Genomic DNA, 24,103 nt, shown 5'->3' with positions numbered 1-24,103 from the left:
CTGCGAGGGCAGATCCCGATGTGGGGCCTGAACCCATGAACTGTGAGATCATGACCTGAGCTGAAACCACGAGTTGGATGCTTAACTGACTGAGCCACTCAGACTCCCCAGAAAGAGTTTTAATATAACTAAAGCCTATACTATATCTCCATACTGCAAATGAGCTATCATGTGATTAAAATTTTCATTTAAGGTAAAATTTAAATACTGAATTAAATTTTACTTTTATGTATAAATAATAATCACATCTATCTTTGTAAAATGCTGTCTTAATTTCATAAGTAATTTCTAACATGCAAATAGAATTATCACAATTATTTTATAAACAAAGTACTGACTGCTGAATTAATAAAAACATTATATTTGATAACTGATTTGCAGTCTCCAAAATAAAATTTAAAGTAAAGTACAGGGATGGGTCACCTGGGTGGCTCAGTCAGTTGAGTGTCTGACCTCAGCTCAGGTCATGATCTCGCAGTTCAAAAGTTCCAGCCCCACATCAGGCTCTGTGCTGACAGCTCAGAGTCTGGAGCTTGCTTCAGATTCCGTGTGTGTGTGTGTGTGTGTGTGTGTGTGTGTGTGTCTCAAAAATAAATAAACATTTAAAAAAATAAATACATAAAGTACAGGGAATTCTTATTCTGGGTTAAAGGAAGTTATTGGAATTATGCTTTCACACTAACAACTAGAAAACAGGACAAAATACTAAAAACAAAATTTCAGAAATTAGGCAAAAGTCAAAAAGAGCTGTGATCTCTAAGAGAGCAGAAACAAAATGAATCCCATTTACTGCCTAGAGAAGTGTTCCAGATCTTGATGCAGAGAAGAGGACCATAAGCAGAGCACAGTAGTTTTCCTGAGGTAAAGATGAACTCTGAGGAACAAAGATAAGAATTCAGGAATCTTGGGGTAACTGGAAGTTGTAGGGCCAAATTCCAGAAAGTAAGGAACTACTCAAAGTACTTTGTAGATCTGCAATGGCTTGTATTGAGTCTTTGTTGATGCTAAACTGCATGTGCATACGGTGAAACTCAAAAAGATCATACCTGTTTACTCTCTGTCTACTATCAGTGTCCAATGTCTATTATCCAATCAAAATTTCTAGGCATGCCAAGAAGCAGGAAATTGTAACACATAATCAAAAGGAAATCAGGCCATTGGAAACAGACACAAAATGAAAAGAGATGACAGAATTAGAAGAATTAAACATCTATTATAAATACGTTGGCTATGCTCAGCAATTTAAAGAAAAACATGAATATAACAAGAATGAAATGAAAGATATTATATTATATTATATTATATTATATTATATTATATTATATTTTACTACTTTATTTTATTTTATTTTATTTTATTGAGAGAAAGACATAGCACAAGCAGGGGAACAGCAGAGACAGAGGGAGACACAGAATCTGAAGCAGACTCCAGGCTCCAAGCTCTCAGCATGGAGCCCAACATGGGGCTTGAACTCACAAATGGTGAGATCATGACCCAAGCCAAAGTCAGATGCCCAAATGACTGACCCACCCAGGCGCTCCAAATGAAAGATATTATAAAGAACTAAATAGAACTTTCATAACTGAGAAATATCTGAAATTTTAAAATTCACTGAGTGATATTAACAGTATATTAGATGTAAAAAAGAAGTCACTGAAATTGAAGATATAGCAGATATAGCAATAGCTATAGGAAAAAAAAAACTAGGAAAATGATTAGCTCCTTGTTGAACTTTGAGACAATTTCAAGTGGTCTAACATATGAATAACTGGGAAGGTCTGAATGCGGGATGATGGGAGTGAAAAAAATTCCCAAAAAGTTTCCAAATTTGATGAAAATGAATTTCATGGATCCAAAAAGTTTAATAAAAACCAAGATAAAAACCAAGAATTACCAAATTACCTGATATAATCAAACTGCTGAAAAGCATTGAAAAGAGAAAGGAAAGCATCAGGGGGGACTGGGGCACATTAAATATGGAGAAACAAGTTTAAGAAAACCACAAACCTAATTAGAAACCAGGTAAATCAAAAGGATATCTTTAAAGGGAAAAAAAAAGTCAACTTCAAGTTTTATATGGAACAAAAATATCCTTTAAAACTGAAAGCAAAAGTACAGAATATTTTCTCCAGAAAAGAAGAGCCAAAAAAAAAAATTATTACCCACAGATGCAGGAGACAGTTCTTCAGGTAGAAGAAAAATTATATCAGATAAATTTTTGGATCTTCACAAAATAATTAAGAGCTCTGGGAATGATACATACATGAGTAAGCATAAGAGAAATGTATTCTAATTTTTAATTAAAAAATAATTGTTTTAAGCAAAATTAATGTATTGTGATATTAATAACATGCAGGGATAAGATGTATGACAATAACAAAGGGTGGGAGAGGATTGATGGAAAAACAATTCAATGAAAGCTTCTTATATTTTACACAAATAATTACATTGTTTGAAGGGAGACTCAGATGTGTTAAGGAAATGTATTGTAAATACTAGAGAAACTACACACACACAAAGACATATAGCCATTAGTGAAGATAAAAATGGAATGCTGAAAATCCATCCAAAGAAGATAGAAAAATAAGCAAAAAAGAAAAAAGAACAGATTTGAAAATAAAGAAAACAAATGGCAAGATTATCAATACCAAATTGATTATTAGCTACATTAAATGTAAATGGTCTAAGGATTCCAACTAAAAGAAAGTAGCAAGAACTGTGAAGGATTTGAGACTTTATTTTCATAAGATAAGAGGTCAGACTGTCATACCTTCAAAGATGTTGCAGGAAACAAAGGACTTTGTTACCTCAAGTACATGCTTACATTGGTTTCCCTTGGTAAGAGGTATGTCCAGGTGAATGCTGTGCACACAGTGGGTTTGTGTCACAGCTAAAGTAACCCCAATCTTATATAAAGAGTTACTAGCAAATCTATCCAACTTTTGTTCTGGAGGGAGACATCATCTCTATTATATCGGAAAGTAAACAAATCTGCTCTAGAGGAGACTATATCTTCCAAGTTTGCTTACTATACAAACATCCTTGAAAAGATAGTCTAGGACAAATTATATTAAAATCTTTGCTTAGAAAACAGATACATGAAAGACCCATGGAGAATTTTCTTCCAATAGACAGAGATTGTCAAACTGAGTTTTTAAAATGCAAGAACAACTACAAACTATTAGAAACACACTATGTATATAAATATTAAAAGGTTTAAAAATTAAATATATACAATGAAAACAAAAATCTTAAGAAAACTCGAATGACTATATTAACATAAATTGGTTGTCAGAACAAATAATATTATCAGTGCATAGATGAACATTTTATAATGATAAAATGTTCACACAAAGACATAATCATCATAAACATATGCACCCAATATCAGAGCATCAAAATATGTTAAGCAAAAACTGGAAGAATTCAAAGAATAGACAAATCCACAATTATAACTGAAATAGAAACATTCGTCGCTTAGGCAAATGATGTGACAAATAGAAAATCAGCAAAGACATAGAAGACTTAAATCACACTACCAGCCAATAATCTTACTGATATTCATAGAATATTCCACAAACATAAACAGAACACATATTCTTTCAAGTACACCATAGAACACTAAAATAGACCATCTGCTGGGCCATAAAGTAACTCTTAGTGGATATCATAGGATTGAAGTGATAAAGAATATGTTCTTTGACCAGAAAATTAAAAAAACAAAAAAACCTTTACAATTAAATTACAGAATATAAACACACCATAATACGGACAAAAGATTTGAACTATTTTTTTTTTTAATTTTTTTTTCAACGTTTATTTATTTTCTTGGGACAGAGAGAGACAGAGCATGAACGGGGGAGGGGCAGAGAGAGAGGGAGACACAGAATCGGAAACAGGCTCCAGGCTCTGAGCCATCAGCCCAGAGCCCGACGCGGGGCTCGAACTCACGGACCGCGAGATCGTGACCTGGCTGAAGTTGGACGCTTAACCGACTGCGCCACCCAGGCGCCCCTAGATTTGAACTATTTCTAAAAAGATACACAAATAGCCAAGTTGTACATGAAAAGGTGAGAAATGCAAACTAATACCACTCTACACACCCATTTGAATTGGTAAAATTTTAAAAGCTGACTGTACCAACTTTGGCTAGGATAAGAAACAACTGGTATTTGCTTATACCATTGCTATGAACATAAATGGAACAAGCACTGTAAAATTCCTAACAGTTTTCCATACATGTGAAATATGACCCAGTTATCCCACCCACATGTTCACTAAAGAGAAATAAACATGTTCACACAAGGAATTGCACAGGAATATTTATAGAGCTTTGTTCATGACAGCCTCAAAATGTACATAGCCCATTAAGTCCACGGATAGGAAAACTGATTGTTAAAATGTGGTATATCTACTTATATTGATGAGCACTGAGTAATGTACAGAATTGTTGAATCACTTCATGGTACACTTGAAACTATTACACTGTAGGTTAACTAAACTGGATATAAATGGAATGAAATGAAATGAAATGAAAAAGATATGTCTACAACACTGGAATATTATTGAAGGAACTTACACACACATAACACTGATGAGCTTTAAAAACTTTATCTGAATGGAAAGAAGTTAAAGCACATATGATATTCCATTTATCTGGAACTCTAGAAAATATAGTTAACCTATAGGGAGAGAAAGCAGTGTTTACCACAGACATAAATGGGAGAATATCCCATGTTCATAGATCAGAATTAATACTGTTAACATGTCCATACTACCAAAAGCAATCTACAGATCCAATGCAATCCCTATCAAAATTCCAATGTCATTTTTCACAGAAATAGAAAAAAAATCTTAAATATCTGAATGAAACCACAAAGAACCTGAATTGTCAAAGCAATCTTGAGAAAGAACAAGGCTAGAGTCATCATATTTCCTGATTTCAAACTATATTACAAAGCTATTGCAATCAAAACAGCATGGTTTGTCATAAAAATAGATGTAAAGATCAAGGGAGCAGAATAGAAAGCCCCACATACATACATACATAAAGCCCCAAAGTAAACCCACATACATACTATCAGTTAATTTTTGACAAAGGACCCAATAACATATAAAGGATAGTCTCTTTAAACTTTTTTTTTTCTTCTTTCAGAGAGAAAGAGAGCATGGCAGGGCGGGGGAGAGGAGCTCAAGGCAAGAGAGAGAATGAATCCCAAGCAGGCTCCACACACAGCTCAGAGCCCCATGTGGGACTCAGTCCAAGAAACCTGGGATCATGACCCCAGCAGAAATCAAGAGTTGGCCATTCAACTGACTGAGCCAACTAGGCACCCCAAGGATAGTCTTTAATAAATGGTGTTTGGAAAACTGCACAGCTACATGCAAAAGAACAAAAATGGACTTTTTAACACCGCACACAAATATGAAGTCAAAATGGATTAAAGACTTGAACATAAGACCTGAAACCATAAAACTCCTTAAAATAAAAAACATAAGCAGTAAGCTCCCTGACTTTGGTCTTGGTGATATTTTAGATTTGACACCAAAAGCAAGGGCAACAAAAGCAAAAATAAGTGCAACTACATCAAACTAAAAAGCCGCCTGCACAGCAAAGGAAACTAGAAACAAAATGAAAAGGCAAGCTATGGAATGGGGGAAATATTTGCAAATTATATATCTGATAATGAGTTAGTATCTAAAATACACAAGTTAAGTCCAACTCAACAGCAAAAAACAAATGACCCAATTAAAAAAAGGTGAAAGAACCTAAAAGGACATTTTCCCCACAACATACAAATGGCCAACAGGTCCATGAAATGGTGCTCAACTCACTAATTATTAGGGAAATGCAAATTAAAACCACAATGAGGTATGAACTCACACCTGCTACTATATCTATTTCCAAAAAAACAAGTTATAATTGCTGGCAAGGATGTGGAGAAAAGGGAACCCTTGTATGCTGTTGCTGGGATTGTCAACCAGTACAGTAACCAAGGAAAACATGATGGAAATTCTTTGGAAATTAGAATTAAAATTACCATATATATGATACAGGAATCCCACTTTTGGATCTATAGACTACAGAAACCAAAGCATCGTCTGGAAGAGGAATCTGTAACCCCATGTTCATTGCAGTAGTACTCACAATAGCAACGCAGGGAAACAACTTAATCTGTCCATTGACAAGTGAGTAAAGAAAAGGTAGTTTTTCTATTTTTCTCTCTCCCTCTAGCTACCCAAACTCAGCAAGCTTTTCCTGGCGTGGAGGCCTTGCCTGCTTGCCTGCCACCCTGGCACTCGCCAGGAGGAGCTGTGCTGAGCGCGGTGGCGAATTGCCTCTAGAGGGCGGTAGGGAGAGACGGGGTGGTGGAGAGACAGGCGGGGGGGGGGGGGGGGGAAGGCGTTGTAGCGGAGGAGGGGTGGGGCGGGGCGTTGCCGCAGAGGGGCGGGGCGGAGCCGAGGCGCCGGGCAGGGGTGGGGGCGGGGCGAGCGCCGCGAACCTGGGAAGCGGATCTGACCGCGCAGTTCGCACTGTCAGGTCTGGGCGGGCCCAGAGAGGGACCCCTTAGCCGCTCTCCCCATGGGGATGTGTTTTCCCTGTCCGGGGGAGTCCGCGCCTCCCTCGCCGGACCTGGTGAGTAAGGCCGCGTACCCGCGTCCCCGGGTTCCCGTGTCGGCCGACCCGCGCCGCGCGCACCTGTTCTCCGGAGGTGCGCGTCGGAGGCCGCGAGCTGGGGGCTCCCGGGCTGGCCGTTGGGGGCGGAGGCGCGGACCGGACAGCTCGCCGGTGGGTCTCTGCTGGCGAAGACGTGTGGACACGCTCCGAGGGACCTTGGGTCTGGCCGCGGGACCACAGCCGCCGCCGCCTCCGTGTCGGTCTCTCCACTTCCGTTACAAAAAATTGCCCAAAGGGGGCTCCGGAGTCTGTTTACCTTTCGCACACTTGGGGGAAATTGGGAGTTCTTAAGGACGCAGGCGTACGCAGACGGTGCGGTGTGTGGGCCATTCTTGGCGATGCGGTGGATGAAGTCAGGGTGCAACTGAAGTTCTTAATCTAGGCGATGTGCGTTTTCTTGTGTCTGTACCAACTGTATAAAGAAGGTGCTTAATAAAATCTCTTACGCTCCTGTGCTCTGTTGGATATTATAATAATCAGCTATTTCCCATTACCATTTTATCTCTTTATTAATTTCTTTTTAAACAATAAAGATTTTACGTAGTACGGAATGTAGAGTTTGTAACTTTGCCACATCTAGTAAATAGAAATACAGAAGGCCCAGTTAAATTTGAATTTGTAGATCAAAAAAATATGTATTTTAAGAATAGGTGTATCTCATGCAATATTTGGGACATATACTAGAAATTATTCATTGTTTAGCTGAAATTCGTATTTAAGTGGTTTGTGGTACAAGTCATTTATACCTTTTGTAGCTTTCTATTTATAACAGTATCTTTACATTAATAGTCCTTACAGGTTGTTGATAATAGAAAACCTAAATTACTCTCTTCTTCTACCTAAAAATTCGTTGAAGGAAGTAAGGTGTTTGGGGAAGTACATTAACTCTTCAGCCATTTGATTATAGGTACTAAAAATGATCTGGAAGTTGATATGGGAAAATTTACCTTGTCTTTCTTGCTAATGTTGCTTTTAAATGTTGTTAATTTTGTTTATTTGGCTGTTGGTAAAATACCAATATGCCAGCATTTGTTAAGCCCTCCCGGCTATCCCCACAGATAAACACATGGTTCACTACTGGAATGTCACTTTATCTTTGGGGTTTATCCAGGACCTCCCAAAGTAAAATAGATCTCCCACTATACCGCCCACCCACCCTTCCAATTCTTAATCACCATACTCTTCTTTGTATTTTCTCAAAGCACAACTATTTAACAGACATGTTAAACAGACTTGATTATATTTAACTGTGTGCCTTCACTGGAATGTAAGTTCCATGTGGTTGGAAACATTTGTCAGGTTTTTTTACCACGCATCCTCAGCACCTAGAAAAGTTCCTGGGGGATGATGGTTGCTCAATAAATATTTGTCCAGTGAATGAATGAATATATGTATTGTGGTAGGGTAAACAAAGAAATTATTAACACAGCTGCCAAGGGAATGCTGCTTACTGTCTTATATATTTAATGAATGTATAATTTATAATTAATAATAGTAATACATGATATAAAAAGTAATGTTCAGTGTGTCCCAACATGGAGCAGTACCTCTTAAAATTTCCTTCAGGGCTTCATGTCCTACACAATAAGATTAGCCCACTTCATTCATGACTGTTTCCTGAAAATACCACCTACCTCAAACCACATGTTTCCTTTCTCGTCTTATTAAATGCCATTTGTTTTATTATTAAACTGACTAGCTTGTAAGCCTTAAAAAAAAAAGCAACTATATTATTTTATAGCACAACCTGAATATATATAATATATATGCGTTTATAATACATGTTACGTATATGTGTCTTATGTGCTTATTTGAGGGTATATCGGTTTGGAGAATGAATTTCAGGAAGTTAAGTATTTCATAAATATTGTAAATAGTGGCAGTCTTAGTGGGACGTTTTGAACGAGTACTAAATATTTTTGTAAATTGGTTTTGTATATATTGGTTTATAATATATAAATTATCCATGATGTTTGGTTTCATTTTACAACATATTTTTACACACAATTTCTTTAGGAAGAGAAAAGAGCAAAGCTTGCAGAGGCTGCAGAGAGAAGACAGAAGGAGGTAAGAGTAGAAATGAAATTCTGCCCACATAGGGGTGCTGGGGTGGCTCAGTCAGTTAAGCATATGAGTTCGGTTCAGGTCTTGATCTAACGGTTTGTGAGTTCAAGCCCTGCATTGGATTCTGTGCTGACACCTGAGAGCTTGGAGCCTGCTCTGGATTCTGTGTCTCCCTCTCTCCCTGCCCCTCCCCTGCTCATGCTCTGTCTCTCAAAAAATAAATAGTAAAAAAAATTTTTTTTAATAAAATTCTGCCCACATAGATAATTGTGTTCTTTAGTCTCAATAGATGCTTATTACTAGTATTCTGTAATGAAAATTGTGTCTGATATCCTATGAATTTATATATAATCATTTTTAAATGATTTCTGTATTTCCATAACATACATTAATGCATTTATATCATTTAATGCATGAAAATTACTGTACAGATGTCTTCTGTAATGTGAGATGCCCCTTTAATAAAACCTTCTTCTTTGGGATAAAGTGGCCATACTTTATAAAGCACTGACAGATGTCAAGTTAAGTTTAGGGGAAAAATACCCAGTGAAGAAATGATGCTTTATGCAAAGCTTCTATAGAAGTAGTCTAATTCTTTGTTACCACAAATAAAACTCTCTTCCAAAGAAAAACCTAAAAAGCAACAAACAAATACCTTTTGGACACTGGATGCTAATTTTTGTTGTTCTTCTAAACCATTTAATACATTTTCTAAAGGCTGCATCTCGGGGCATTTTGGATGTTCGGTCTGTGGAAGAAAAGAGAAAGAAAAAGGAAAAAATAGAAAAACAAATTGCTACATCTGGGCCCCCACCAGAAGGTGGACTTAGGGTAAGTATTAAAATTTACTTACAGTTTAATTAATTTGGAATGTTAAAAAATGTCAGTAGCAATCTATTCAATAGTTTCTTCTTGAAATGGATTATCAGCAAATTTTAAATTAATTTAAAAGCATAAATAAATAGATTGGAAGAAGTGCCAATTTATGTGGACATTCCAGCATTTCCAAAAATGAAAATAGATTGTTTTTCCTGATTACCTTAGCACTGTATTTTAATATTTTGTATTTATATGATTAATAACAATATATAGGAAACTTAATATGGAAGAGTATAAAGAAGAACATAAAATTCACCCCAATTCAGTGTCATTTTGACAGACCTCATTTCTAATATCCTTTTGTACATCAATCTTAATTGAATTGGATTACACTATAGATCCCTTTTTTTTTTTTTTTTTAAATAACCTACATTTTTTTCACTGAGTGATTTGAGGATTTTGAGCTTTTCATGGTCACTCATTATCATAGTTCAGTAAATGTCAGTTTGGACAATAGACTCTATGGGGTGAGTGTGACATACACACCTCCCACCTCCCAACGTAGCAATTGCAGCTCTTGACATGGAAATACAATGATGGACAAGTTAAACAGGACCCTGAACTTGAGGATCTTTACAGTTTTCTATAAAGGTTTTCTAGAAAGGTTTTATTTTACATGTTAAAGCACAAGAAAATATTGTTCAGATACTAAGATTTTATTCTTGGGGCGCCTGGGTGGCTCAGTCGGTTGAGCATCCGACTTCAGCTCAGGTCATGATCTCACAGTGTGTGGGTTTGAGCCCCGTGTCAGGCTCTGTGCTGACAGCTCAGAGCCTGGAGCCTGTTTCCAAACCTGTGTCTCCCTCTCTCTCTGCCCCTCCCCCAAGTCTCACTTTGTCTCACTCTGTCTCTCAAAAATAAATAAATATTTTTAAAAATTAAAAAAAAAAAAGATTTTATTCTTTGGTCCATTTTTAAAGGAAATAAATTTTTCACGTAAGTGTTTTTGTCACAAGGACAATGTCCTGAATTTCAGTCATTTATATCTAACTTGTCAATGATTTATTAGCACTTATTTAGCTGATTTACTGTCTTTGCAATTCAGTTTTTTGATTTTTAATTTTTTTAAGTCTAGTTAATATAGTGTTAATTAGTTTCAGGTGTATAACATAGCGATTCAACATCTCTATACATTTTGCTGTGCTCATCACAAGTGTAGATACCATCTGTCACCATACAATGTTATTACAATAGCACTGACTTTTTGGGGGGAGCTCTTAAAACTATATATAAATACATACATGTATATATCCTCCTATCCTGTGGGGCCGGCAGTTTAGAAGCATCCTGAGAAGAGGTGCTTCTGGCTCAGGAATATCATGCAGAAGTAAGATTTATCTGTGTGTATTTTACCATTGTATATTAATTCATCTAGTTTTGTTTAGTCAATGAAAGTAAAAGAAAATATGATTTTATCAACTTTTAACAGTGCATAGAATAATTGGTTTCAATCTTAAGGTAAATAGCTGTGACTGTTGTGCTTATGTTTTTTTATATACCTGCACAATAGAAGAGAATAAATTTTCTGGTAAGTGAAACAGTTGGTTGATACAAAATCAGGATATTTATCAGAAGTATAGATGTTTGCGTTCATTACTGAGATATAGGTGTATGCCACCAGGTTTATTTCATAGAAGTTTCTCAAAAACAATAACAAAAATTGTGAAAATTAAAGTGTGTGGCCAGAAATTATGCTGAATTTCAGTGTTTCATAATAGAAGAAATGGGGGTATTGAGTGACAATCAAAATCACATATAATGTTATAAGAAAAAGATACTTTATATATAGTCAGAGTTAAGAAGGTATTTATTTGACATATTTTAATCTAATAAATTTAACATCAGATTTTAAACTCTAAGAAAGAAAGTAGCTTTCTTAATTAAATCTGAAGCCTATACTTTAGAAATAAATTAGGCCATGTGCTGCTTTTGGTCCCTTCAGCAGTGTTCAGAATTAAAATCATCCCAATTTTAAATTTTTTGCCTGTTTTTCTTTGTGTACTGTTCTTACAAGAAAGCTCTCTGGTTCCATTAATAAAAATCACCCTCAAGGCCATCAAGGTGGACAGTGGCTCATTGTGATAAGCCACTCCTGCTGTACTCTGGGTCATTTTCTCTTGGAATATTCCTAATCACTTCTACCATTGACACACTAGCTTTAAGAGACATGCTCTTTTCCCCTCCACCACCTGTGTAGATCATTGAGAGCATACAGTGAAGTTCAAAATAAGTTTTTAGAGATTCAATGCTAATAGAAGGGGAAACAGAAGGCAGAGAGTAGCTTTAATCTTCAAACCCGTTGGCCTAAGGTCCTTTAAGAGCTGCTGCCAGGCCTGTTCTGCAGGCTGGCCTGGTGTGGCCTCTACCGTGTAGCTAGATTTTTCCTCACCAGACTTCACAGTATGAGGAAAACATGGCCTCTCTCTGTCTTCATGTACTCCACATATTCATCATCTGACCAGCGCTGCCTCTTCCGGGGATGATTGGCATTGGCAATGCTCACTATCTTCCGGGAAGGCAACCTCATTTTTTTTTCTTTTTAATTTCTTTTCATTGTCACATAATTTTACATTAGTTTAGTTTCAAGTGTAGAGCATAGCGATTCCACAAGTCTATACATTATGCTATGCTCACTAGAACCACCATCTGTCACTGTACAACCCTATTGCAATACCCTTGACTGTATTTTCTATGCTGTACCTTTTTTCCCTCTGACTTACTCATTCCATAACTGGAAGCCTGTATCTCCCACTCTCCTTAACCCATTTTGACCATCCTCCCGCCCGTCTCCCCACTAGCAACCATCAGTTTGTTCTCTGTATTTATGACCCTGTTTCTGTTTTTTAAAATTTGTTTTGTTTTTTCTGTTTTTACATATAAGTGAAATCATATGGTATTTGTCTTTCTCTGTCTGACTTATTTCACTCAGCATAAAACCCTCTAGGTCTATCCATGTTGTTGCAAATGGCAAGATCTCATCTTTTTTATGGCTAAGTGATATTTGTGTGTGCGTGTGTGTGTGTGTGTGTGTGTGTGTGTATACATACACCACATATTCTTTATTTATCTATCAATGGATACTTGGACTCCTTCCCTAACTTGGTTATTGTAAATAATGTTGCAATAAACATACTGGTGCATGTATCTTTTCAAATTAGTGTTTTCATTTTCTCTGGGTAAATACCCAATAGTGGAATTACTGGATCATGTAAATGATTTAATTTTTTGAGGACCCCCCCCCACTCTCTTCTAGAGTGGCAAGGAAGCTTTATTTTAAGAGCTCAGTGTGATGATGACATGGTACAAACTAATACCAGTACAGGATATGACAGTACAGGAGTAGTGGCAGACCTCTAATGCAGTGGCTCGGAACCCTGGCTACATGTTAGAATCTCATGAGGAGCTTTCAAAAAAGGCTGACCCTGGGGGCGCCTGGGTGGCTCAGTCGGTTAAGCCACCGACTTCGGCTCAGGTCATGATCTCGAGGTCCGTGAGTTCGGGCCCCGCGTCGGGCTCTGTGCTGACAGCTCAGAGCCTGGAGCCTGTTTCAGATTCTGTGTCTCCCTCTCACTGAACCTCCCCCGTTCATGCTCTGTCTCTCTCTGTCTCAAAAATAAATAAACGTTAAAAAAAAATTTTTAAAAAAAAAAGGCTGACCCTTGGCTCCCACCTTATGCTAATCAGAATCTTTGAGAGTGGAGTTTAGTCATCAGGACTTTCTTAAGCTCCTCGAGGTAGCCTAATGCGCCAAACCAGATTGAGAATCACTGCTCTGGTCTTTTTAACACTAATCTTCAAAGATATATTGTGGGAAATAGAGTCCCGTGGTAAAAAATAAAATATTTTAAATTCCTGGACATGATATTGTATACTGAATCCCTTTCTTAGAGATTCAAAAGTGCACAGTGTTCCAAGTCTCTAAGAAGTCCTAAAATGAAAGCAATTTACTTGGATTAACCCTTAATTTTCAAAACTGAAATACAGATTTAAAAAATATATATAACACCCAATAATATTGCTTGGATGTACATGAAAACCACTACTCAAGAGACTGGTAAGTACCTGGTACTATCCCAGTGACTTTTTCAGAATTTACTCCTGCAGATGTAGTAGACTTGATTGAACAGAACAACAAAGTTTCTCAAGTCAAGCAAGAAAAAGACTTTGCCAAACCATTACGTAACAATTTCTGCCATTCTGTGGCTCCCTGCCTCAAACAAGAATTCCTGTATTTTTATTTTACAGTTTCATTGCTTTTATTTTGTGGTACTTTCTTTTGGTTTTCCTGAGCTAATTATTGGTTATTTGGGATTTAGCTACCCATTAATCTGCCCAGGTATTTTGTTTTACTTCTTTATGTCTTTAAACAATCGTTTGTCTTATTTCAGAAGTTGACCATCATGTAAAATTATACTAATCACTGCTATGCACAGAAATCACTTCACATTTGTATAGCCCATACTTCTATTTTTGTTCACTAGGATATTTTTACATTGACTTTAAATAAAATTTACTTGTCTCCATGTGTTTTTATCTTTTCTAGTGGACAGTTTCATAAGCGTAACGTGAGTAGAAAAGTCTACTGCCAGTAACTAATATCTGCAATCAAGTGGACGTCCGCAGCCTAATGTCTTCTCTTTGAATAAATAAAATAATTTATTGTAATTGTAGTGCCATTAAATGCAGTCAGTGCTTTTCCAGTATTGATAGACCGAAACTGTTTTTGATCTTCAAACTTAGAAAATGGCCAGACCCTTCAGCAAATACTTATTTTCTTACATTTGCTCTTGTGCAGGTAGTGGGTGATTTGCCATTTTTTAGTAATTAAAACATGGACCTAAATAGTGAATATATATATATATATATATATATATATATATATATATGTCGCATGCAAAAAGTCTGCATACACCTCAGACATTAAAGTTTGCCATTGTATTTTCTCTCCTTTATATGATGACCTAGCAATCTATATTTTTCTGCTTAGCCTTGTATCTGTTTTTATTTCATTATCTATGAAGGCTTTTGCTTAAAATTATGGACTTTGTGCCTTTAAACTGATCATCAGGGAAAATGTTGAAAATCATTTGAAGGGCTTATGTGAAGGGACACTAAATTTTTGTATCTTACCAATGAATGAGTAATGAAAATTTGTAGAAACTGTTGAATTTCTCCTAATTTATTTTCTATTTCTGTGGCTTATAAAATTAATATGTAGGGTTTTACATTGCAATAAAAGTGTTTTTTTGCTTGCTGAATTTAAAATTATATATTAATAGTACCATCAGAGGGCAGTGATCTATTACACGATGTCAGACTCAGCTCTAAAGATAGTTGTAGTAACTGAATGAGTTTAAGAATCTGATGGGCTATATTGAGTGATAATAGATTTGTCCAAATTTCATAGGTGTTTTTATTCTTTTGTATTTATTAAAGAATGATCTCAAGATTTATACACATGCGAAATTGCCAAGGCAAATGTGAATGTATGAAATAGAAACATGTAGGTACTGTATTTAAAAGGTCTACTTTAAACATAAACATACTATGAGGTAACTCTATGTGATGCATAGTCATAAACTTTTCTAGTTTTTGTTCATTAGTAACATGAGCATTAGTAACATTATAGCATTTTTGTTTTTTGAATTTTCCTTTTTAGTATATAATAAGCTAAAATAGGAGAATTCCTATATCTTTTAATTTGGTTGCTAACTCTTTTGGATGACAAGGCCACAATCTGAGCCCTAAATTAGAATTTGTAAGACAGTTAAGTGCCAATGGAGACTATAAATTCGACCAGCTTATTTGATTTACAAAAAGAAAACTGAGCCATCATTGTGCTCATCCCTCCCACAAGACCTGTATTACATAGGGGTATATCATATATGATAATTTTAGAGTTTGAACTATATTATAGGTCTCTTGACTCTTCATTGGAAAAATTATTTTTTCTATTATGGCATAAAATAGTTTATGAATATCCAGGCAAGACATATATTTAGACAGGCTCAGTTTTTCTTCATCCTTTAGAAGGTCAGGGTATTTTTGTTGATAAAGGATAGTGAAATCATTGAACTTTATTTTAGAAATAAAATTTTTGACTTTATGAACATGATTAATTTCTCCAAGGCAGAAAGGAAGAAAAACATCATCAGTAGGTGAATAGATATAAAGCCAGAATGTACTAACCTTGAACTGTGTAAATCCTTCCTTCTGCTTTAATATAGAAAGAACAATTTTATCTGTACTACGTCTTAAGAATTACAACTTGAGTTGGTGTAAACAAAGGTTTACATCCAGGGGATAATGCCCTGTTTCTAATAGAGTTTATATCCAGAGACCATGTGTATTTACTGTTGAACCATGAACGATATGCTGGTGTATTGCTTTCTGGGAACAATGGGATATCCTGCTCCAGCCAATCATGCATGGCCTGCTTCCATGGGTATAATCAGCTTTCTGCAAAAAGATATGGGTTGCATGGGCTAAGGGGTGATACTCAAATGTTAAGAATAGTTTTAGGAAGGGGAAGGGAAAAGAGGAGACTAGATGCCTGATAGGAAACCATTAAGTGACTACTAAAAAAAGCACATATATATCCAACCTCTCTCTCATCAAGTTATGAATCAGTTCCTGATGAAAACTTAACTTGGAGCCAATTTCCCATAAATCATAATTCAAGTAGGAAAACATGGTAATGCTTAATATGTCACCCAAACCCTCCAACAAATGACTAAAATATAACTGAAACAGTGAAATACTTTTATATAACTATCATATTAAGATGTAAAATGCTAAAACCACTGCTTCTTAATTTTAATCATCAGACAATATGGTAAAAAAAGTTGTATATTATCATATAGCCCCTTTGTTAACATGCTGCATGTTTTTTAAAACATCTATATGTGATACTATGGTTCACCAATTGTATTTGGAATGTAATTAATAGTTTTCACATACATAGTTTGTTATAAATTCTGTATTGCCTTATGGGGACATAATATACATTTTTCTTATATAAAAATTGAGTTTGGCCATCTCTTTAACAAAATTGTATCTTCACGGCGTATTGAATAATTAGAACTTGGGTGAATGGTTAGGGAAACCATGACGCTCTTACCTCTGGCATGAATGAGAACAACAGAGCTAAAGGCTATTTGGTATGTTCATACAATCCCTGAATTTACAGATAGGCATGTTTCTTTTTCTATACTCTAAAGGAGAAATGGTAATAGTCTCCTGTTGCCTTAGAGAAATACAATAATGTAAAAGTTCTAGCTATCCTTTGTACCCCAGAAGAATTGACATAAGCTTTGAGGGTTTTTTTCCAACAGTCCGATTTGTAAATCTTCACTAGGAATTATAGTACACCCTTAGAAGAAAAAGTAACTTGTCAGTTTTAGGTTTGAATAATATCTGCATAAATAGGTTAGTAAGAGAGAGGTAGGTAGGCACACCTATCTGCGTTGACATTTAAGGTGTGTGTGGTTATTTTGTTTTGTTTTTAACACTTTCAAACAAGCATCTCAAATTCCCCTACTACATGTGCTCTAAGCTGATTCAACTGTGACACCATAGCCATTTTCTTTGATTTTCTCAAAAGCCACTAGGAAGGCATCTGTGTATTTCATAGACTTTGAACAAGTTTTGGTTTGATTCAGAGAAGTTTGTTTTGAAAACTCAGTTAAAATTTCTCATATGACATGGCTTTTTGTTTTTCTATTCTTCCAGATATGTTTCATCTTGCAAATATTACCTCTAAATATGACTATTATGGTCTGACCTGAACATGATACTTTTATTATAGCCCAGATTGCATTGCCTATTTTTTTTAAGTTTATTTATTTTGAGGTGGGGTCCAGGGGAGACATGCACGAGTTGGAGAGGTAGAGAGAGAGATAGGGAGAGAGAGAATCCCAAGCAGGTTCCACACTGTCAGCACGGAACCTGCTCCAGGGCTCGAATTCATGAACCGTGAGATCATGACCTGAGCTGATGTCATGATTCACCCAGGCTCCATGCATTGCCTATTTTTATAGCACATACTTGGTTTGGGTTTCAAATCAATGTCCTCTAGTCACAGGTTTGAGCCAACTTTTGCAAGTACTTCAAACTTAACCTCAAATGGAACTAAGTAGTTTTGCATACAAACTCTTTCTAGGCTATTTCTCTGAAATCTGTTTTTCTTACATCAGTCAGAAGTCAAGGAGTTATCCTAAACTTCCTATTCTACCTAATTCCTAGGGTGCCCTTTTCTTATCCTACATTTCTCAGGTAGGTTATTAGTAACAGACATACTTAAAGTAGGTTAAAAAAATACCAAGTGTCTCGTGTAGATAATTCTTAAGTATCTACACACAAATTTGTAGAACTAATGAGTTTAGCAAGGCTGCAGAATACCAAGTCCATATATGAAAATGTCAATGCTATTTCTACAGGCAAGTAATAAGTAATCTGAAAATTAAGAAAATTCAATTACAGCATCATCACATAGAATAAAATACTTAGGAAAAAATAAAAGAAGTAAAAGATCTGAACTAAAAGCTACAAGACATAGTTGAGAAGTTTAAAAAAAAAAAAACCCTAAATGTTTGGGACCATTGCATGTTCATGGTTTAGAAGACTCAGTATTGTCAAAATTGCATTCTGAAATTGATCAATAAATTCAGTGCAAAATCCAAGCAAACTTTTTCAGAGAAATTGACAAAATGACCCTAAAATTTACATGGAAATGCAAGATTTATAATAGTGAAAACAATTTAGGAAAAAGAACATAGTAATTTTCACTAAGGAGTCAATGAGTAAGAGCAATCTACATTTGGTCATTTCCTTCTGAATGTAGTCTCGTTTTTCCATATCCTTGTTGAATTCCATTCAGCTAGCAGCTAGACCTCAAGGTCAATTGTGACCACGTTCTTAGCAACACCTAAGAGACCATCATAGATGTTGTATAAGCAGAAAGAATGATGCCACCCTACCCCAAATATGTTCACATACTAATCACTGGACCCTGGAAATAAGTTGCGTTACATGGCAAAAGGTATTTTGCAGATGTGATTCATCTAATGACCTTAAAATGGAGAGATTGCATTATGTTATCTAGGTGGACCCATTCTGATCACATGGATTATTTTTTTTTAATTATGTTTTTTAATGTTTGTTTTTGAGAGAGAGCAAGCAAGGGAGGGGCAGGGAGAGGGAGACACAGAATCTGAAGCAGGCCCCAGGCTCTGAGCTGTCAGCACAGAGCCCAACGTGGGGCTTGAACTCATGAACTCTGAGATCATGACCTGAGCCAAACGACTTTGGCCAAATGCTTAACCAACTGAGCCACCCCAGCGCCCCTCGCATGGGTTCTTAAAAGCAGAAAATCTTTCTACCTGTGGTCAGAGAGATGTAAAGAAAGAAGTCTCGTTGAGATACTCTACTGCTGGCTTTGAAGATAGAGGAAAGAGAACATGAGCAAAGGAAATCAGCCTCTAGAACATGGAAAAAGCAGGGAAACGAATTCTCTCCTAGACTCCTCAGAAGAAGCACAGCCCTGCTGACATCTTTATGTTAGCCCAGTGAGACCATCTCAAATTTCTGGCCCATAGAACAATAACATAATAAATTTGTGTTGTTTAAGCCACTACGCTTCTGGTAATTTAGTACATTAGCATAGAACATCCAATAAAATAGATGAAGGGATTAATATGATTTTTGTTTACCTATACATATTTTAACTAAATGAAATTAATTTTAATTTTTAAGGACATAGATACGTTTGTGGGAAGAAATTAAGCACAGGAGAAGGTTTTGAGGAAAATACTATTGCCAATTACTATATAGAGAAATTCAGTGCTAACGTTAGTTTAGTAACATAAAAGTCAAATCACTCAATGTCTGTATTTTAAAAGATATTACAATTATTACTGTTCCAAGGTGATTTTATCTCTGATAAAACTTTAATTTTAATTGTTTTTTCCCAGCATAATTACAACCCCATTTCTAGTACCACTAAACTTCACAATGAACAGGTTGTGTGTACTTTGACTAAATCAGTCATGTGACAAATTGAGATATTTCCTGACTTTCTGGAGCAGGAGAGGTAGATTTTTTTTATCATAGAAGAATGAGGGAATGACAAATTAACTCTGCCTATACTTATTAAACTCAAGGTGGCAGTTAAGGGATTACCTACGATAATATTTTGTTTTTCTGCTAAGGGGAGCAAACAATGCTAACACTCAAAAGTGAAGAAGCACTAGGGAACCCTAATGCGACTCTTTCTAGAACTCTGACGGAAAGTTGCCATTTGAAGATTATTTTTATTTCAGAATGAAGCACTAATATAGAGACATAATTTTTTTTAATTTATCTTTTTAATTCTTGAATCAGTGAGGACAATAGTTTGCTGTTTATGGGTACACAACAGCCCTGTCCTAGGTATACAAGGGTATACATACGTCTGTAACATCAGCTACAGTGAATTTACTTTACTAGACAGCATAGCAAAGTAGGATTAACTAAAGGTATATTTTCATAAGAAAATGCTTTAAAATAACATGAAGCCAATGAACATTGGACTGTACAATTTATCCTGTCAAAATATAAACGTATGTCAGCTTATGTGTGTGAAATACACTAAGTCGGTCTCAACACAGCCATGTGCTTAGGAATGTGTGAAACACTTCATAAGCAATTCTCTAAGGGGTGTACTGAAAACTTCCAAAAGTACCCCAGATATTTGGTCATAGATAAGGAATAAACTTTAAGGCAATCTTCCAAGTGAATGTAAACTTTTCTGAAGTGGCCTTTCTAGTAAAGTGTTACGGTTATGAACACTCTGTACTTATTTGTAGTGCTGTTGAATATTTTTAGTAGCACGTTATCACACTAATTGTCACTTTTTAAAAATTAGCTTAAAAATCCTGCAATTATAAAAATGTCTGGGGTGCTTTTACTTTGTAGACATAAAGCAGGCACTTTCTGTTGACTTATCTATAAATCCTAAATATTTTCTTCTAAGAGTTTTTATCTCTAGCTAGAATTGAACTTCTAGTACTGTGTACTAAATCCTGTGTTCACATATCAAGAAATAATAATTTGCCTACAATTTTTCTAGTTTAAATCTGAGCCTAGAATTTCTTTTAATTGGTCATGTTCTACAGAAGCATCAAAATAAATAGTGCTACTCTTTGAACATTTTTCAATAATAATGACATTTTTCTGGCTGTTACGCCTTTTTCCAAAGTAATTGTCAGAGCAAGTGAGCTAAACTAACTACACTGGAGAAATGGGTACAGGCCATTAGGAGAGTCCCCTTGTAGTGACCAACTAGTTTTACTTAATCTCCTTCTTAGCCTTATAATTGGCAGAGACGACCAGGTAATTATCTGGATTCATGTCCTTAAGAGTTGGAGATTTGCTCTGGATGGGGGATGTTTTGCCATCCACACGGGAGATCTGCAGCATCCGGCAGGGGTCGTGTTTCAACAAATACCCTGCAAAAGTTTCCCATCCTCCTCCCACACGGACCATGACATGTTTGTTGTGCAGCATCTGAAATGAAAGAAGAGCAAAAGGATTAAATTCTGAGAATTCTTACAGTATCTTAAACCAACTTTCGTTTTTAGCACTGTTACTGTTTTCTGTCTTGTTTTTTTATGCCCCATTGTTTTCCTACTTGGTGCACAGTGCCTGAGTTAGCATACAGTATATGAAAGAAGCTTTGTTTTTCCCATGCAAGTGGATCATGGGTACACATCCCCAGGACCCAGCTTTGCCCTGCTATGGGAATCCGGGTTTATGTATAATCCCTTGTTTGGTTGGATGTGTATAGAGGCTTCTGTCTGACATCTGATGTTCCATTACAGCCTCATCACTTCCCCCGTTTTCTGCCCACTGTCTCAGATAAGTGCTTCATTCTTCCCACCAAGTTATTCCCCTCTGAACGAGGACTCAAAAGACCATGGAAATGTCTCTCTTGAAAATAATTGTTAATAATCACACAAATGCTCAATGCGAAATGGAAAGGAAATGCACTCAGAAAAACTGAAGTCTTCTCCAGTCACTGAGCCCTTCAAGGCAAGATGTTGTTGAATGGCCAAACATTTATATTTTCCTTTACTCTTATTCTTTCTAATTACTTTAGAATACATCTTTAAAAAAAAAACTTACCTTCAGGCCTATGTCACATCTAGATTTCCAGGTAACAGGCTACATATTGAAAAAGTGAAGAATGTATGGTTCTTTTTATCACTAAAAACATGTCAGAGCTGTAGACGTCTGGCATGAAGAGCCAAAGACGTTTATCTTGGCTTTTTTCAAATATCAGAAAATATAAGATAAAGGGGAGATGTTGCTCCATAATCAGAGATCCTGCTGACTCTGTTCCATGCCCGTGATGTTAAGAATACATACTGGCAGTGTAGTCTTGGGAAGGACAGATAGTTGGGTGAGGAGATTTGGGGAGTCACTTACATTGCAGAGCCTGTAAAATCTATTTGAATTCCTCTTGCTGTGTCAGTTTGAGATCTGGAGTTTTTTGACTCCCATCAAGTGGAAGATGACATATACTTACTGCTTTCATTCACCTGTTGAGAATCTGATGGAAATTCTGGACTCTCTTTTCAGATGTCTGTATCCACAAAATTTTGCATGTGTGTTTAGGGGGTTCACAGACTCCCAGAAATCCACCCGTGGACTCCAGCTAAGAAATCCTGATTCATGCGGTTGACATGAAGCAGTTTCAAATATTGTGGAAAGTAACAAAAATGTGCTGGATATCCATAGAAACTATAAGACTCATAAGAAAATGAAGTTAAATGTAACTCGACTGGTTATTCTCATTTAGAGAATTAGAATTATAATTAAGAATAGAATTAGAACAGAAAGGACCTTCAGAAACATCTAGCTAGAAGTTTTAAACCTATTTTAGCATCAGAATCTATTCATTAAAACCTCAATGGGAATCCCTGTAACATAGAGCAGACAAAAGGAGTCAGGATTCAGCTGTAACCATTTTGCCTTCCCCGGTCCTGCCAGTGGTACCGTGTTCTTGTTTTTCTGATGAAGATCCTGAGGCCCAGATCTTTGGTGTGATTTGCTTAGACTAGTATCTGGATTTCCTGACTCCAGTCTAATACTTGTCCCACCAACAGTTCTTTGTAAAGCAAAATCCATCAAGGCCTTTATAATTTGACTGACCTATTTCCATTCCCACAAACTCCTGTGTGTGCCTCTACTGCCTGCTTCCAAAACTTGGAGTTGCTGGGACAAAAATTACAAAGGCGGGCATCAAAACAGTACTCTGACCCTTTCTGCCACTGTTCTAGAGAACAGCTTGGCATATTGTTGAAGTTCTGGCATACCCTGCCCCCCAGCCCTACAAATTACATTTAAGAGTTTTCCTCTAAACATCCTTGGTATGAATGCCTGGCAGAATGCCCAAATTCACTTGACTGTGAGCTATTTCAACCAGAAAGAGCTACCAGTCAGTATAGTTTTTAAACAATTAGCTAACGCTGGAAAACAGTGAAAGAAATGGTTTTCCGCCTGGCATATAAGGTCATTTAGGTACAAACCCTTCTCGCAGATTCTTTAATAAATCCACGCATGCGTAGTGGATCCAACATGAAGCAGAGTTATACTGAATGTGACTAACATAGGGATTAAATTTCTGCCCACCCCCTCCCTCATCTCATTTCAATAACTAATCAGCAAGCTGTAATTCTCCAAGAAGGCCAGTGGTCAAACTGAACAACAGTTTCAGGCATGGGGTTAAGATTTCATGGCCATAAGCATTTACATCCTTGATTATAGAGATTTAAATTCCATGCCTTACCTTAGTTTGTGCTAAGTCTCAAGAAAAAGAAAAAAGGAAAGAAAACACCCATCCCCATCTCCATAAACCAAACCCCTACTGTTTAACCTAAAAGCAAATTAACCTGCTATAAACCAAACTACTCTCAGCGCCTCCCTCCCTCCCCACCCAGTGCTTGCCCTACAAAACCCCAGCCTTGGTTGAAGTGCATAATCTTCCCTCAGAATCAGGGCAGAGCCACTGAGCTCCTTCTGGAAGAACTCTTCATCTCAGGAATGGGTGACATTAGGTCAGTTGCAGTCAATTGATCCTTTTGCTTTTTGGTTTTGGTCAGCGGCATTTCCTGTTCCTCCTAATATTATCAAATGTGCCACTCATCTCTGTCCTCATCATTCTATGGATGGCATCTAGCATGTCATCAGACATGGTTTTCTCTCTCAGCACCTCCACCGGCTTATTTACTCCAGCCTATATTTACCCTTTTCTCCACTTTCCTCATCACAGAAAGAAGTCCCTCTGTCCAAAGTCAACTCCTCCCCATATATCCTAATTCCTGTTACCACTATGCAGAAGCTCCTATCAGACATCACACCACTCACCTCTCTCTCCAACTTATTGTATAATGGTCCTTATCCCCAAGCCTCTCCCACTCTCGTACAAAGCAAAACTCAACT

General features: G+C 36.5%; 2 protein-coding genes across 3 annotated transcripts in view; one reads left to right on the top strand and one right to left on the bottom strand.

The window, feature by feature from the left end:
- Positions 1-6,485: 6,485 nt before the first annotated feature.
- LOC122483629 (small VCP interacting protein) lies at positions 6,486-14,880 on the top strand. The gene is made up of 4 exons (XM_043580829.1): positions 6,486-6,637; positions 8,696-8,746; positions 9,461-9,574; positions 14,166-14,880. Exons 1-4 carry the CDS (start codon positions 6,584-6,586, stop codon positions 14,178-14,180), a joined length of 234 nt encoding a protein of 77 aa, XP_043436764.1. The 5' UTR covers positions 6,486-6,583; the 3' UTR covers positions 14,181-14,880.
- A 5,076-nt stretch (positions 14,881-19,956) lies between these two features.
- GAS2 (growth arrest specific 2) overlaps positions 19,957-24,103 on the bottom strand; it is a 131,209-nt gene continuing 127,062 nt past the window's right edge. For both annotated transcript variants that reach the window (XM_043580826.1, XM_043580827.1), the window contains exon 8: positions 19,957-21,166. In XM_043580826.1, coding sequence (XP_043436761.1) covers positions 20,948-21,166 — 219 coding nt within the window. In that variant the 3' untranslated portion in view covers positions 19,957-20,947. The remainder of the gene's footprint in view (positions 21,167-24,103) is intronic.

Source organism: Prionailurus bengalensis, chromosome D1, assembly GCF_016509475.1.
Source record: "Prionailurus bengalensis isolate Pbe53 chromosome D1, Fcat_Pben_1.1_paternal_pri, whole genome shotgun sequence".
Lineage (NCBI taxonomy): Eukaryota > Metazoa > Chordata > Mammalia > Carnivora > Felidae > Prionailurus > Prionailurus bengalensis.
The sequence above is the reverse complement of the archived record's forward strand: the minus strand, read 5'-3'. Positions and strand labels throughout refer to the sequence as shown.